Source organism: Saccoglossus kowalevskii, chromosome 11, assembly GCF_978046115.1.
Source record: "Saccoglossus kowalevskii chromosome 11, keSacKowa6.1, whole genome shotgun sequence".
Classification (NCBI taxonomy): Eukaryota; Metazoa; Hemichordata; class Enteropneusta; family Harrimaniidae; genus Saccoglossus; species Saccoglossus kowalevskii.
In genome coordinates, this window is record NC_140651.1 from 35,942,707 (window position 1) to 35,955,654 (window position 12,948).

General features: G+C 37.2%; 2 protein-coding genes across 2 annotated transcripts; both read right to left on the bottom strand.

Annotated features, from left to right (window-relative positions):
- Positions 1–8,383: 8,383 nt before the first annotated feature.
- LOC146737177 (G2/M phase-specific E3 ubiquitin-protein ligase-like) lies at positions 8,384–9,109 on the bottom strand. Its single transcript, XM_085505355.1, has one exon. It carries the CDS (start codon positions 9,107–9,109, stop codon positions 8,384–8,386), a length of 726 nt encoding a protein of 241 aa, XP_085361481.1.
- A 3-nt stretch (positions 9,110–9,112) lies between these two features.
- On the bottom strand, positions 9,113–12,700 carry LOC144360317 (uncharacterized). The gene is made up of 2 exons (XM_085505356.1): positions 12,433–12,700; positions 9,113–10,170 (listed from the first exon to the last, which is right to left on the bottom strand). The coding sequence occupies exons 1-2, from the start codon at positions 12,698–12,700 to the stop codon at positions 9,113–9,115; spliced, it is 1,326 nt and encodes a 441-aa protein (XP_085361482.1).
- Between the last annotated feature and the right edge of the window lie 248 nt (positions 12,701–12,948).

Sequence of the window (12,948 nt, forward strand, 5' to 3'; positions counted from 1 at the left end):
GTTACTGGTATATTTCTTTGCACAGTCTCAGTTGTGGTGATATACATTTACCAAACGATCCCCACCCTGTGACAGCGGACGAGCTGAGAGGGAGGAGACTTATAAGATAAGCACGCTACCAAAGACAAAGACTATTAGACCGGTATTAAAGACAAGCTCCCCGATCCTGAATACGGTGTAGCCCCATAAAGGCCCCCTCGCATTTAACGTCACAATAAGTATGACTGGGGAAATTCTTCGGCCTCTGGGGTTCTCCACACGTGTCAGGGGGGAATTTCGTCTCGGCTCTATATCGCGTCCCCTTGAGATACGGGATACTTAAGCTTTACAGTCAAATAAGACACACACAACGAATATATGTATATATCATTTATATATAAACTAATATTTATATAATAAACTATATATCTCTTCGGTGTTTAGTGTCTGCTAGCTTTGCTGTCATTTCACTATGCTGACTGACTACATCGTCACATGGGATACACACTGAGCATAACCCCCTATCTTACTGCATTTATGCTCTGGGACACTTTTGAAGTCAAGGACACTTTTGAAGTCTTAACATACGTTTCAACTCTCGTCTTAGTCGGTCAGTCGAGCACTCTATAAGACACAGCGCCCTGGGGGAAAAGTCCCCAAGAATATCGCAAGGCTGACCCAAGACTCGCCCAAGACTGCCCTTAGACTGCCTTAGACTCTCCAAGACTCGCCCCAAGACTCTCCAGGACTGAACTGCGTCTGTCCTGGTGTATTCGCCAAGACCAACTAAAACAACTTTATTCATTTTCAAAACCTTAACCAATTACAAAGCAGTTAAAAGACTCTAAGGCATAACCTTCAATCATACAGCCAATCACACTAAGTCTGAACACGTCATATCTTTTGATTAATCGTTCACTACATTAATAACTGCGAATACTAACTGTCAGAAATAGTAGTCCGAATAGCGACGGTTATCTCGTAATTAGTTGCTAATCACTGAGCCAAGTTCCGTCCAGAACCTCAAATGGGCCTAAACGATGACAGACATAACACAGCAATTCGCCAGTAATCAACTAAATAAGTCGGTCAACAGATACGGGAAAACAAATTCATCACACATCCCTTCACTCAAACTGAACCATGCCTCCTGGAATAACACGTTCATAAATCAAAGATACCGTCGTCTACTTGTCGTCATACGGGTTAAATACAATACTAATAACAGGTATAAATCAAAAGAATAAAACACACTGATTAATAAACTGATTATAAAGTCTAAATACAATGGTTATATTTTCAAAAAACAAGGGAAAGGCTACCAATCGACTCACTTTTCTCAAAACGGTTCGCCGTTACTAAGGTTACAAACTCTATATCAAAAGGTCAATAAAACTAAGCGCCAGTATGGACACAGACCTGTTGTATACAGAGCTTGGACTACAACCAGACACTTCAGTTGGAGCGCTAATGAGCGAGTAACTCCGTTTATTTCTCAACGGGAAAACAGAACCAACATGGCGGGGAAAACACAACGAGAGAACAGAGCATGCGTAGCAAAATGTAAAGCGAACAAAAGAGGGCGTTAACATGATCGTAAATACAATAAACACACATAGTGGCGAAGGCGTGGCAGTGTAACCAAGCGATCAGCCAATCACTGCAGTCGACAGCATGATCACGTGGTTAGCAGGAATGCGTCTCTCCGTTAAAGCATTGCAAAGCGGTAACTAATAAACAATGAATAAACAAGCTATTAATCAAACTCCTGTCATCTACGCTAATAAACTTCAACTGAACTCGCAAGTCGTTAATCTAAACAAAAGTCAAACGGCGTGGAAACGGAATGCAAAGACAAAGCTATCATAACACATTACTCCTCTGGCAAAAAAGACAGGGAAAAGCTAGACGATAGACATTACTAAGTTACATATAATCCTGTCAATCATGAACAAAAGCGTGCGATATCAAACAATAAGTATATGGGCGCACCATACTCTCATTTCAAAAAGACATTTAAAAACGTTACAAAGGTGCTCTCAACTCAAAAAGCGTCAGAAGTATTCCGAAACAACACGTAAACAAAAACAACTCTTATAACGTCGATATCTCTGTACATCGACAAATCTCAAAACTCTTAAAAACACGTGGGGCATCATTCCTCCCATCATATCCCGTACTCATAAACTCATTAAAACACCATAAAACTTCACAAAACTCATAACACTGTGTTGCAATTACTTGTCCACTGAAATGCTCTTAAATCGTTATAAAGGACCTCGCACGTCACTAAATATCAGTTTAAAAGAAAGATCTGGGCGCCTACGTAACATACAATTCAACACCACAAAAAAATGTTCAAAAAAACGATGGGAAAAGCAAGCAATACATTACATACTGAACAATAGTGTTGGGATTCTGGAAAAAAGAGATCAACGTCTTGAGTTACACAGTGTCTGTTACAGTGTCCAGTGAGCAGTTCTCTAAGCAATACACAGATAGCTAAAGTTCTAATTCAAAGTCTAAGCATCTCTTCTCTTTCATCGCGTTAGTCCAAGTCGTTCTTTTTCATCTTCTTGTCTTTAATGTCGCTCAATTCTTGATTATTCAATTATGTTATTGCAAGACTATTACCCCATAAATATTAGTTAGTGTTGACAATATAATAGTGGTTTTCTCTAGACAGCTTGACGAGTAATTAATTGATTATGATGTGTAAAACTTTCATGTGATTGGTTGTTTGTTGGAAGGAAAGGCCTTGGAGTCTCTTATACTGATTGTAATTGGTTAAGGAGTGACAAGAAATAAAGAGTGATTTAATGCTGTCTCGGGTGAAAACCAGGAACTTGGCGGAGAATCGTTTGGAACATGAATGGAGTTTGTGTGTGTTTTTTGTGAGTCCAGCGTGGGGAACGACCGAATCCCGGTTACCTAAGTGAAAGGTTTTTAACATCAAAAATACCTATCACACATCACATAAGTGATCAAATAGAAGCCAGTTATGTAGATTTGTGGAGAAGTGCAATTAATTCAGAAAAATCTAAATCTGAGGAAAATAATAAATTAAGAACTTACGTAAATTCAAGAAAGGATTTGAAACAGAGCAGTACTTGACAAAAATTAAAAATCCAATTTATAGAAAATATATATGCAAACTCAGAATTAGTGATCATAATTTAATGATAGAGAAAGGACGTCATACAAGACCCAAAACAAAAGCGGATGATAGAATGTGTGAAAGGTGTGGTACTAATAAAGTTGAGGATGAATTTCACTTTCTGATTGATTGTCCACAACACAAAGAAGCAAGAATGAGGTTATTTCAATCAGCACAAACCTCAAATCATGATTTCAAATTGTTAGATAATGAAGCAAAGTTTATATATATTATGGGCAACATACATATAGAACTGGCAGTTTATATTAACGGAAGTGCCATTTTCTAAACCATTTTCATCTCTTCTTTTTTTTTTCTTTTTCTTAGAATAGTGTTTGACTATGTTCTATTCAAAATGAATAGTGTCAATAAAGTTATTATTATTATTGTTATTATTATTATTATTATTATTATTATTATTATACACTACCGTATTTGTATAGGTTGTCCTAGTAGAATTTGTAGCATCCACAGGTTTTAAGTCTGCTGCTACCTTAACATAGTGCCATGTATTCGGTGTTATTTACATGCCCCTTGTATACAACATTGCTATAACAACTTTCAGTATATCACATGAATTATCTAATCCATGTTGAATGTGAAATTCTCAAAGTTGCCGCTTTGCGTCGTGTTCGATGAGTGACGTTATCAATGCCTTTTACCCAAGATTCCACACGTGCTTCACACGACTGATACGCTATTGAATTATTCCGACTACTTATATAAATTACCAAGAGAAATGTGATGAGCTGGTGTAATGAAATACGCATATGAATGATTCCCCGTTTTCTAATATGTTGAAATAAGATGACGCATTTTATTAAGCATGGACTATTCTAAGATTCTTATGTAAAGCACGAGGTTTCATGACAACTTTCATGAAGTCAGCAATATGCCACAAATGTTATCGAGGTACCATTCTACGGTGGCCCACAAGTGTCACATTAATTTTAATGTCCAACAACACAAATTTAATTTTCACAACACAACTTTAATTTTCACAACACAAATTTAATTTCTCACAACTTTAATTTCTCACAACACAACTTTAATTTACACCACACAATTTTATTTTCTCGCAACACAAATTTAATTTCTCACAACACAACTTTTATTTCTCGCAACAACTTTTTTAAATCATCAGAACACAAATTTAATTTCTCACAACAAAACTTAATTTTCTTAAAAACACAACGGAAGCAATCAATGTATCCCATGATTCCCTGATCGGGCAGCCATTTTCTAGCAAGTACATCTCAAACATAGTATCGTTATGGCTGTAGCAAACACAGGTAACATGAGTCCCACTGGTGACGAGATTTGTGATGAGATTGACGAGGAGAGCTTGATAAGATACTTCTTCTTCAGTGGTTACCAATATGACGAAATCCTTCGATTTCTCTCTAAATATTATAACGTCCATATAAGTAGAAGTACACTACTGAGAAGACTCCGACAATACGGATTGAAGAGGAGAACCCCGGATTATGATATTAATCTTATAAGGGAAACCATTATACGACTGTTAGCTGTATAGGAGGATACCGAACTATTTGGCATACGCTTCAATTGCAGGGTATCCGAGTTCCTAGAATCGTTGTACAGGAACTGTTACGTGAGTTGGACCCAGAAGGGACTGAGATGCGAAAAGCACACCGTCTGAAAAGAAGAGTATACATTTCGCCTGGACCCAACTATTCTTGGCACGTCAATGGTTACGATAAATTGAAGCCATTTGGTTTCCCTATACATGGATGCATAGACGGGTTCAGTAGAAAGATTCTATGGTTGCATGTAACACGTTCCAATAATTCCCAGACAATATTGCCAGGTATTATGTGAATGCCGTTCAGAAGTTTGGTGGATGTCCCATACAACTAGACAGTGATCTTGGCACCGAAAATGGCACAATGGCAGCAATTCATTGTTTCTTCCGTGATGACATAGATTCACATAGGTACGTCACATCACAACGAAATCAAAGAATTGAGGGGTGGTGGTCATTCCTCAGACGCAATCGGTCTACGTGGTGGATCAATTTATTTAAGGACATGGAGGCCCAGCGACGTTTAGAAACAAGTAGCACGTTGCATAAAGAATGTTTGTGGTTTTGCTTTGCAGGATTGTTACAAACTGATTTAGATCATGTATTACATCACTGGAACACTCACTACATCAGAAGATCCAGGCATGATACTGTGTGCGGCCGACCTGATTCACTATATTATTTGCCAGAGTATCATTTGGGAGTAGAACATTTGTTACTACCTGTTCCTGATAATGAGATTGAATTTGCAAATACCCAAATAATTGACGTAGAGGACAGCAATGAATACCAGGAATATTTCCAGTATGTGGTAAACGAGTGTAATCTAGAAAAACCTAATGACTGGAAAGGAGCACTGGAATTGTATGACAATTTAATTCACAGTGCAAACAACGAAGTGTAGTGTCACGTATTTAAAACATACACGGTCAGAAATATATTCGCTTCAGCAGTATTGCTACTGCAAGTATCGACCTAGGTATACTACAAAGGCTTGTTAGGGATATTCATACAAATTTATGTGAAACTCGTTATTACGACTATGAAACTCGTTATTACGTCTTTCAAACTCGTAATAACGACTTTCAAACTCATAATAACGACTATGAATCTCGCAAATTTGTGACTCGTAATAACGACTTTCAAACTCGAAATAAAGTCGTTATTACTAGTTTTAAAGTCGTAATAACGAGTCTCAATAGTCGTTTGAAAGTCATTGCGAGTTTAATAGTCGTTGTTACGAGTTTAATAGTCGTTGTTACGAGTTTAATAGTCGTTGTTACGAGTTTAATAGTCGTTGTTACGAGTTTAATAGTCCTCATTTCAAGTTCCAAGTCGTTATTACGAGTTGCTGATACAAAATTTGTTTATACATTCTGTTCAGTATACCGAATATTTATGATTGTCAAATATAATTCATATTGTTTTGAAATTGATATTTACACCGATGTAACTTTGTCAGCTTTATTGCCAGTTCTGACAGACTTGAGAATAATAACTGCCCTATTAGTAAGAGACAATACCAAGTTAAAATCGTACAACCTTTATTTCAGAATTTGTTCCTAACTACTTCAACTTGTGACATATGAATATAGCAGTTCTGTGAACAAATTAAGTTAAGAAACAAAATCTCACTTCTACTGAACAATCACTCCTGAGTAATCTGAATTTGTATTAACAATTACGTAACGTCACCTAGTCTTCGTGTATGTAGAGTTTTAATATACAATCTCACATTTTCAGCTTAAAACTATATATTTAAGTAGAAGTTGCCGAGCTGGGTTTAAACATTAAGCCACTTTGTGCAATGCATATGTTTAATGTTATCTCACTCTCATTCAAAAGCAAGTGGAACACTATTTTAAACAATACCACATAAACTGTATATGAATGTGATGTATGAAAAACGAAAATAATCTTGAAGTACGTTTGTTTGCACAGATTATATTACCTGACTCAATAAAAAATACCCAAGTATCATATATGCGTTTGTACTTCGTTTTTCATAATGTATGACTGTTCAAATGAGACTTACGAGACACACATGCTTTACGACATTGCTGGAAAAACATGTGTTCCAAAATTTACAAATGATGTAACCACAATTACTATTACATAACAAAAGATAATAGTATGACAAATATCCTTCTTACAGTCGTACCACGACACACTTTATGTGCTCCTGTGTGTTGCTGAAATATGTAAACATTATCACCACGTGATTTGATTGCTTGAAAGTTGCATTTTGTGAAGTGCATTTTGTATTACTTATGAAGACAAGGTACATAGTTATTGCAATAAAACTAGGTTTTGAGATAGAGGTTCAGACAGATAAGCACTAGTCAATGATGCAGTACAACTGCAAACTGATTTTAGTCCATACATAAAGAGTATGCAGACATTAATTATTATGTAAATCATCCATGGTCTTTCACAAAATTCTAATCAGACAAGCGGACCAATAGCTAGGGATATGCTCAGGTACACTGATGATAAAGACAAAGGTTCAATTACAATTCAGGAGGTATACTTAACTCAAACTTTTAACATCTTTTAACAAAAGAACAGCAAAATGTACAATTATTGCTTATCAACAATAGAATAACAGCCTTGACAGTGCCTCGCCCATATTCAGATCAATTTCACTATTAAGCATAGCCAAGCTTATTGTTCCTATTTATGCAACCTAAAAAGTTCTAACAATTGACCTGTTTGCCATCCTCCATCCAGAAAAACTCATCATGGTAGTCCATTGCAAGCTGAGCAAACACTGTTGTTGTTGTGTCTTAAGTGTTTCCTTATATCATCGTTGTTGCAGAGCCTAGTTTTAGACCATCAATGCTGACTTAGCATGGAATTAATATACTCATGGATATGCAGGCAACATTATCACAAGCATAACGTGTGTATCCCCTAGCTGTGACGTAGGGGTAATACAGCTTTTTTTATCCAACCTGTTCCACATCAGAGGTCAAACGTCTTTTACTGGTAGTGACACTAAAAAGTTTTGTCTAGCTTCCAGGTTTGACTATTGCCGAACAACCACAAAATGCAACACACTAATTGTCACTATCAACAAACAAATGTATTAATGCATTTATTTTGTGGAATATTAATTTATCGACCAAGCAGAAATGACACACTTCAACTGGGCGATCACATGAAATGGAACACATACAAATGTCTTGGAGTGATACCTTTGTATCCAAAGTTATTTCGGCAATAGATCACAATTTAACAAACAATTGTTTCATTTTTTCTGATTGTAGGAAAATGCATGTAATAAATATATAATCTCTTGATATTTTTTCTTTGTTTGATGTCAGCAGACACTCATGATTACCGCTGGAGTAGCATAAACCCTCGTCTGCAGCTTGGATTGATACAAACTCTGTGGTAATCACTTGTGTCTGCTGGCATAAAACAAATAGAAAATATCTTGAGATTATATGTAAATACTGAATATCAATACCAACAATGAATAAAAGTATCATGTAATTCAAACATATTATGCATAGCCAAAACCCTTAGCATTTGCAATACCAAACTCCATAGCATGTTTGAATTCAGCATATGTATGGTGAACTACAGGTAAGCTGAGAATACCTGCACAAGTATTGGCCTTTGGAAATGATGACTGCTTGTTATCTTCTTCCTTCTCATGGAGAAACTGCAATTGCAATTGGACACCAAAGACAAACTCACTGCACCCTGTGCTGAACATACAATGTAAGAATCTGTGCCAGGGTCAACTGAGAATCACCTTCTTCCACATCTTGTAAAAGATCTGCCCAATGGGCCAATACTTTACTTTCTAGGTTGTATGCATTCGAGCCTTTTTCACTTCTTGTAACTGTAACCTTCTCTGTGAACATCTCAGCTGTGAGAGGTTTGACTTTATGACAGAATGCTGGTTTGAAGACAGAAGGATAATCTTGCATTGCTGATAGAACACCTAGTGTCGCAAGGCCAGTCTTGAATTGATCTAGAGCTGTTTTGGTTCTTCCATAAAGAAACCATTTAATAGTGTCTTGAATCATTTTCGCTTTGTCATCCTCATTTTGAATGTATTTCCAAGTACCAGCAAGTTCCACAAGATTTTCAAGACTGCCAGTAACAACACCATTGGCTTCTTCTACTTTAACGCTCTTCAATTTAATCAAATCCTGTTTTACAGAACAACTCTCAGGAAGATCCTCTAAAGTTGGCCTCACTGACTCTGTTCCAGACACCAGCACATTATAAAAATGGTCTGCAAAACAGTGGGGTGATGGACCCCCGTGAACCATGGACAATGCAACAAGTTGACCAGAAAAATAGTATTCATTTTCATCCACAGCATTGCTGATACAGGAAAGAAACCTGGCATTTGTATCACCATCAACCAGATGAGAACCAATGATATGATCTATTGCTAAAGTCAACATTTCTCACACTGGCCCACCTTCATCAACGGCACCTTCAGAACAACCTTCATCATCTGTGAATTTTACAGAAATTTTGTTGAGTGGATTGAACGATTTCCGCTTAAGACCTCTTTTAACACATTCAAAGAGCTGGTTTCTGGAAATGTTAAACTTGGATATTGCATCATGTTTGATTTGCTCGGCTAAATTACTCAATATATCTTCAAGGGGTATGTCTTCAACCAATTTTGGAGACCGTGGGAAATCTTCTTCAGTATCAGATAAGCAACAAGCAATTTGATCATCGAATAAGGCAGCATATACACCATCAGCATTCTGTTCAGCACTGGTGCCAGAGGGCCTAGGATCATTTGCATTCGCATATTCCACACATAATGACTTGATACCCCTTTCACTTTCTGACGTTGTTGGTTTAGGAATATTTTCAGACTCAAGTGTATGGCAACTGGTTTCTTCTTCAGTTCTAATAAAGTGTGGCCTTCCGTTTTTCATACCACTCTTAATAATGTTTGTAGTTTCAACCACTTGTGGCATCTGTTGGTCTTCTGATTCACTTTCACTATTTTTCTCAGCAATATCACACAATCCCACGGAAACATTGTAATCTTCTTCTGTGCAAAGATACAAGCAAATTCTCTGATAACTCTTCCCAAGCTCCTCCCTATAACGACAATCAGTAAAGAATTCCTTCCCTTCATGACTTGGTATGAAGGTAGCCTGTGACCCATCTTCTAATAATAGTAAATACACACCATCTTCCTGTATGTCACTTTTTCTGAAGGCTTTCCATTTATTCAGCCCATGTTCCAGAACTGAATGATAAGATGCATTACTCTCTATCTTCAGTGGTAACCGTTTTCCCCACTTTGGTCTCAGCTCACACTTTTTCTGATCAAAATACATGATACCAACATTAATACTGACTTGTTCTTTTTCATCATCATATTTCTTCTTCTTGCTTTTGGATGATATTTTCCGGAAAGCAGTTGATGTTTTCTCTCGTTTGAACGTTTCAAATGACTGGACTTTTGCCAAGAGCGACTTTTCTTGTGTTTGGTCACCTGAAACTGTAAAAGAATTTGCACACTATTATTTGCCATGATTCAGTTTCATATGCAACATATTTTTCTGTGTTTTACTGAACATACTATACTGTAGTATGTGTACTGTAGTATAATAAGTATATTTTCAGTGTTACTGTACAATATTCCCAGATAGACCAACACATTCCTAGATAGACATATACACAGAAATATACACATATAAACAGAGACAGACATACAGTAGATAGGCATACAGACAGACAGACAGACAGACAGACAGACAGACAGACAGACAGACAGACAGACAGACAGACAGACAGACAGACAGACAGACAGACAGACAGACAGACAGACAGACAGACAGACAGACAGACAGACAGACAGACAGACAGACAGACAGACAGACAGACAGACACAACTTCCAGTTTGTGCTGAGTACATGGGACCTAAAAAAGTTCATCCCATTCATCACATTCCAGTAGACAAATTAATTAATTTAATTAATTATTTACTTGTGACTTACTGCTAAAACAGTTACTATGTAAATAACACTTTCAATACAATGTATACAAATATGAGAGCACTCACTTTCCTTCACAAAAATTCATTGATGGCTCAATTAATCATAAATTATGTTCTATTTAATATGATTGGAAAAGGTGGTTCAATGACCAGTTGGGTTAAACATTTTTTCCCCAAGGAAAAACACTGAAATGGCCTGACATAAATGTACTGTTACTGTTATGTTTTAACCATGGCCAGTTTTAATCAAGTATTATGCTAAAAATAGGATACATATTGTCCCATAGTTGGCAAAATAGTGGTGACAATATTTACAAGCTACATAGTGGGATACACTGTTGGAACATACAATACTGGAAACACAAATTTTCAAATAAACCAGATATGCCCAATCAATGAGAATGCCATGCAATCCCTGTATCGGCAATAATCTTGCAAACACCAGCTTGATTTATTGGACATGATTAAAAATTTAGAAATTTAACAGCTGACAAAGCTATTCAAATCCAGTCACACCGAACACAGAACACCGAATTTTAAATAAGATTTGTATTTCAAAGAGATATTTCTGAAGTTGGTACTTTGATCTGAAATTAATCTGAAAAATATGCTTTAGATAAAATCTAAAATACATCCACACTAAATCTAAAGGTGAAAGGACAGACGACATATCACTATAACACATATACCCACTGCAACATTTTCAAGGGAAGAGAAGCAACCAATGGACTAGCTACGTGTCCGTAGCTCGTTTGTACGACTGGCAACTGATTCGTATGCCTTTATTTATATTTGGACGTTGTCTTTTCACTTTTTATGTGGGGGGGGGGGGGTATTGTCAAGTAAACAAAAGTCCAAGAGGCAACCAAGAGGAATGTGATCCACAACAATTTATGAGGGAAACTGCTGAGCTGCACTTTCAAAAAATCATAAATAAAACTCTAACACAGAAAACTTATCGTTACGGGTAAAATGTATAAATAACATATATCACACTAGCATCTGAACGTTTGTTCACGTTTACTGTGTAGGGCAGGGCAAATATGACACAGTCGCTCCCAGACACAACTTACACCAGATGAGAAAAGCATTACGCATTTAAATTTGTGAGTGAACCTCTTCATGTACGAGCCACACACACTCGTATATAATCGACTGATATGTTGATTAAACATAGCCCTGCGTACAGTGCTGTTTGTACGGGGACGCGTTCGGTTGATAGATGACCCCACCACAGCCCTGCGTACCTCCATAGACAAAGTCCGGGAGCGCACCGTAATTGGTGCGAAAGTTAAAAATAAGTAGTTTCCCAGCCGAAATCGGTTGAAATGACGATAGTTATCCGTAACAACCATTAACAAAGTTATCTGAAACTGAAATGTCTTTAAAAAGCGACTAGTAAAGACGGACAAAATGTAAACGCGTAGGTACCGGAGAAATTATCCACCAAGCGCCGCCATTTTTAATTTCATTCACGCAAGAGAATGTGTTTGTTTTTAGGGCAAAGTAGCCGATTTCATCCACAATTGGACTCCGAACTGGGAGTTCTGGATATATCTGGTGATCGATCATCATTTTTGGTACCTGGGCATGTTATTTCATTAAAAAAATTATATTTTTCAAAGTCCCGGACTTTGTCTATGGAGGGCTGTGGTGGGGACATCTATCAACCGAACGCGTCCCCGTACACACAGCACTGTACGCAGGGCTAGATTAAACATAGACACAATTACCAACAACATTAAAATAGACACGTACCCTTGTATTTGTTGTCACTGTACACTACGAGTAGTGGGTTTGTATCGTCCCAACCGTTTACTGGCGGAAACAGAACTCCGCCATCCAATCTAATCCCACGGAAACATCCCCGGTTTTGGTTCGACGACGATCTAGGCCTATAACGTAAACCAGCTGCACCTGGAAACTGTGCCTGTAATGTACTGAGTAGCAGAGTTCCATTACGTTCTACAGGGAGTTCCACAGCTTCACCATTTTCGCGATCCAAAACCCTTATAAAGACAGACATTACTAGCAGCCGACAAGCAACATGGCGACAGATTCGCACGAGGAATTCTGGGATACCTTGCCAACTTCCGTTGTGGTAAAAGAAAGTTTTGTTGTGGGAAATTTAAGTTGTGTTGCGAGAAACCAAACTTTTGTTGTGAAATATAAAAGTGCGTTGTGTTAAATAAACGTTTGGTTTTGATAAACTAAAGATGTAATATGAGACATTAAGGATATGTCAAAACAAATTAATCATTTCTTGGTGGTAAA

What these genes read in the sequence shown, in the direction of transcription:
- LOC144360317 (XM_085505356.1), bottom strand. Translation starts at nt 12,700, where the DNA reads ATGTCTGTCTTTATAAGGGTTTTGGATCGCGAAAATGGTGAAGCTGTG. An exon ending in CAGTGACAACAAATACAAGG is followed by an intron (nt 10,171 to 12,432) that starts GTACGTGTCTAT and finishes TTACAGTTTCAG; the next exon opens with GTGACCAAACACAAGAAAAG.
- LOC146737177 (XM_085505355.1), bottom strand. Translation starts at nt 9,109, where the DNA reads ATGTTGACTTTAGCAATAGATCATATCATTGGTTCTCATCTGGTTGAT.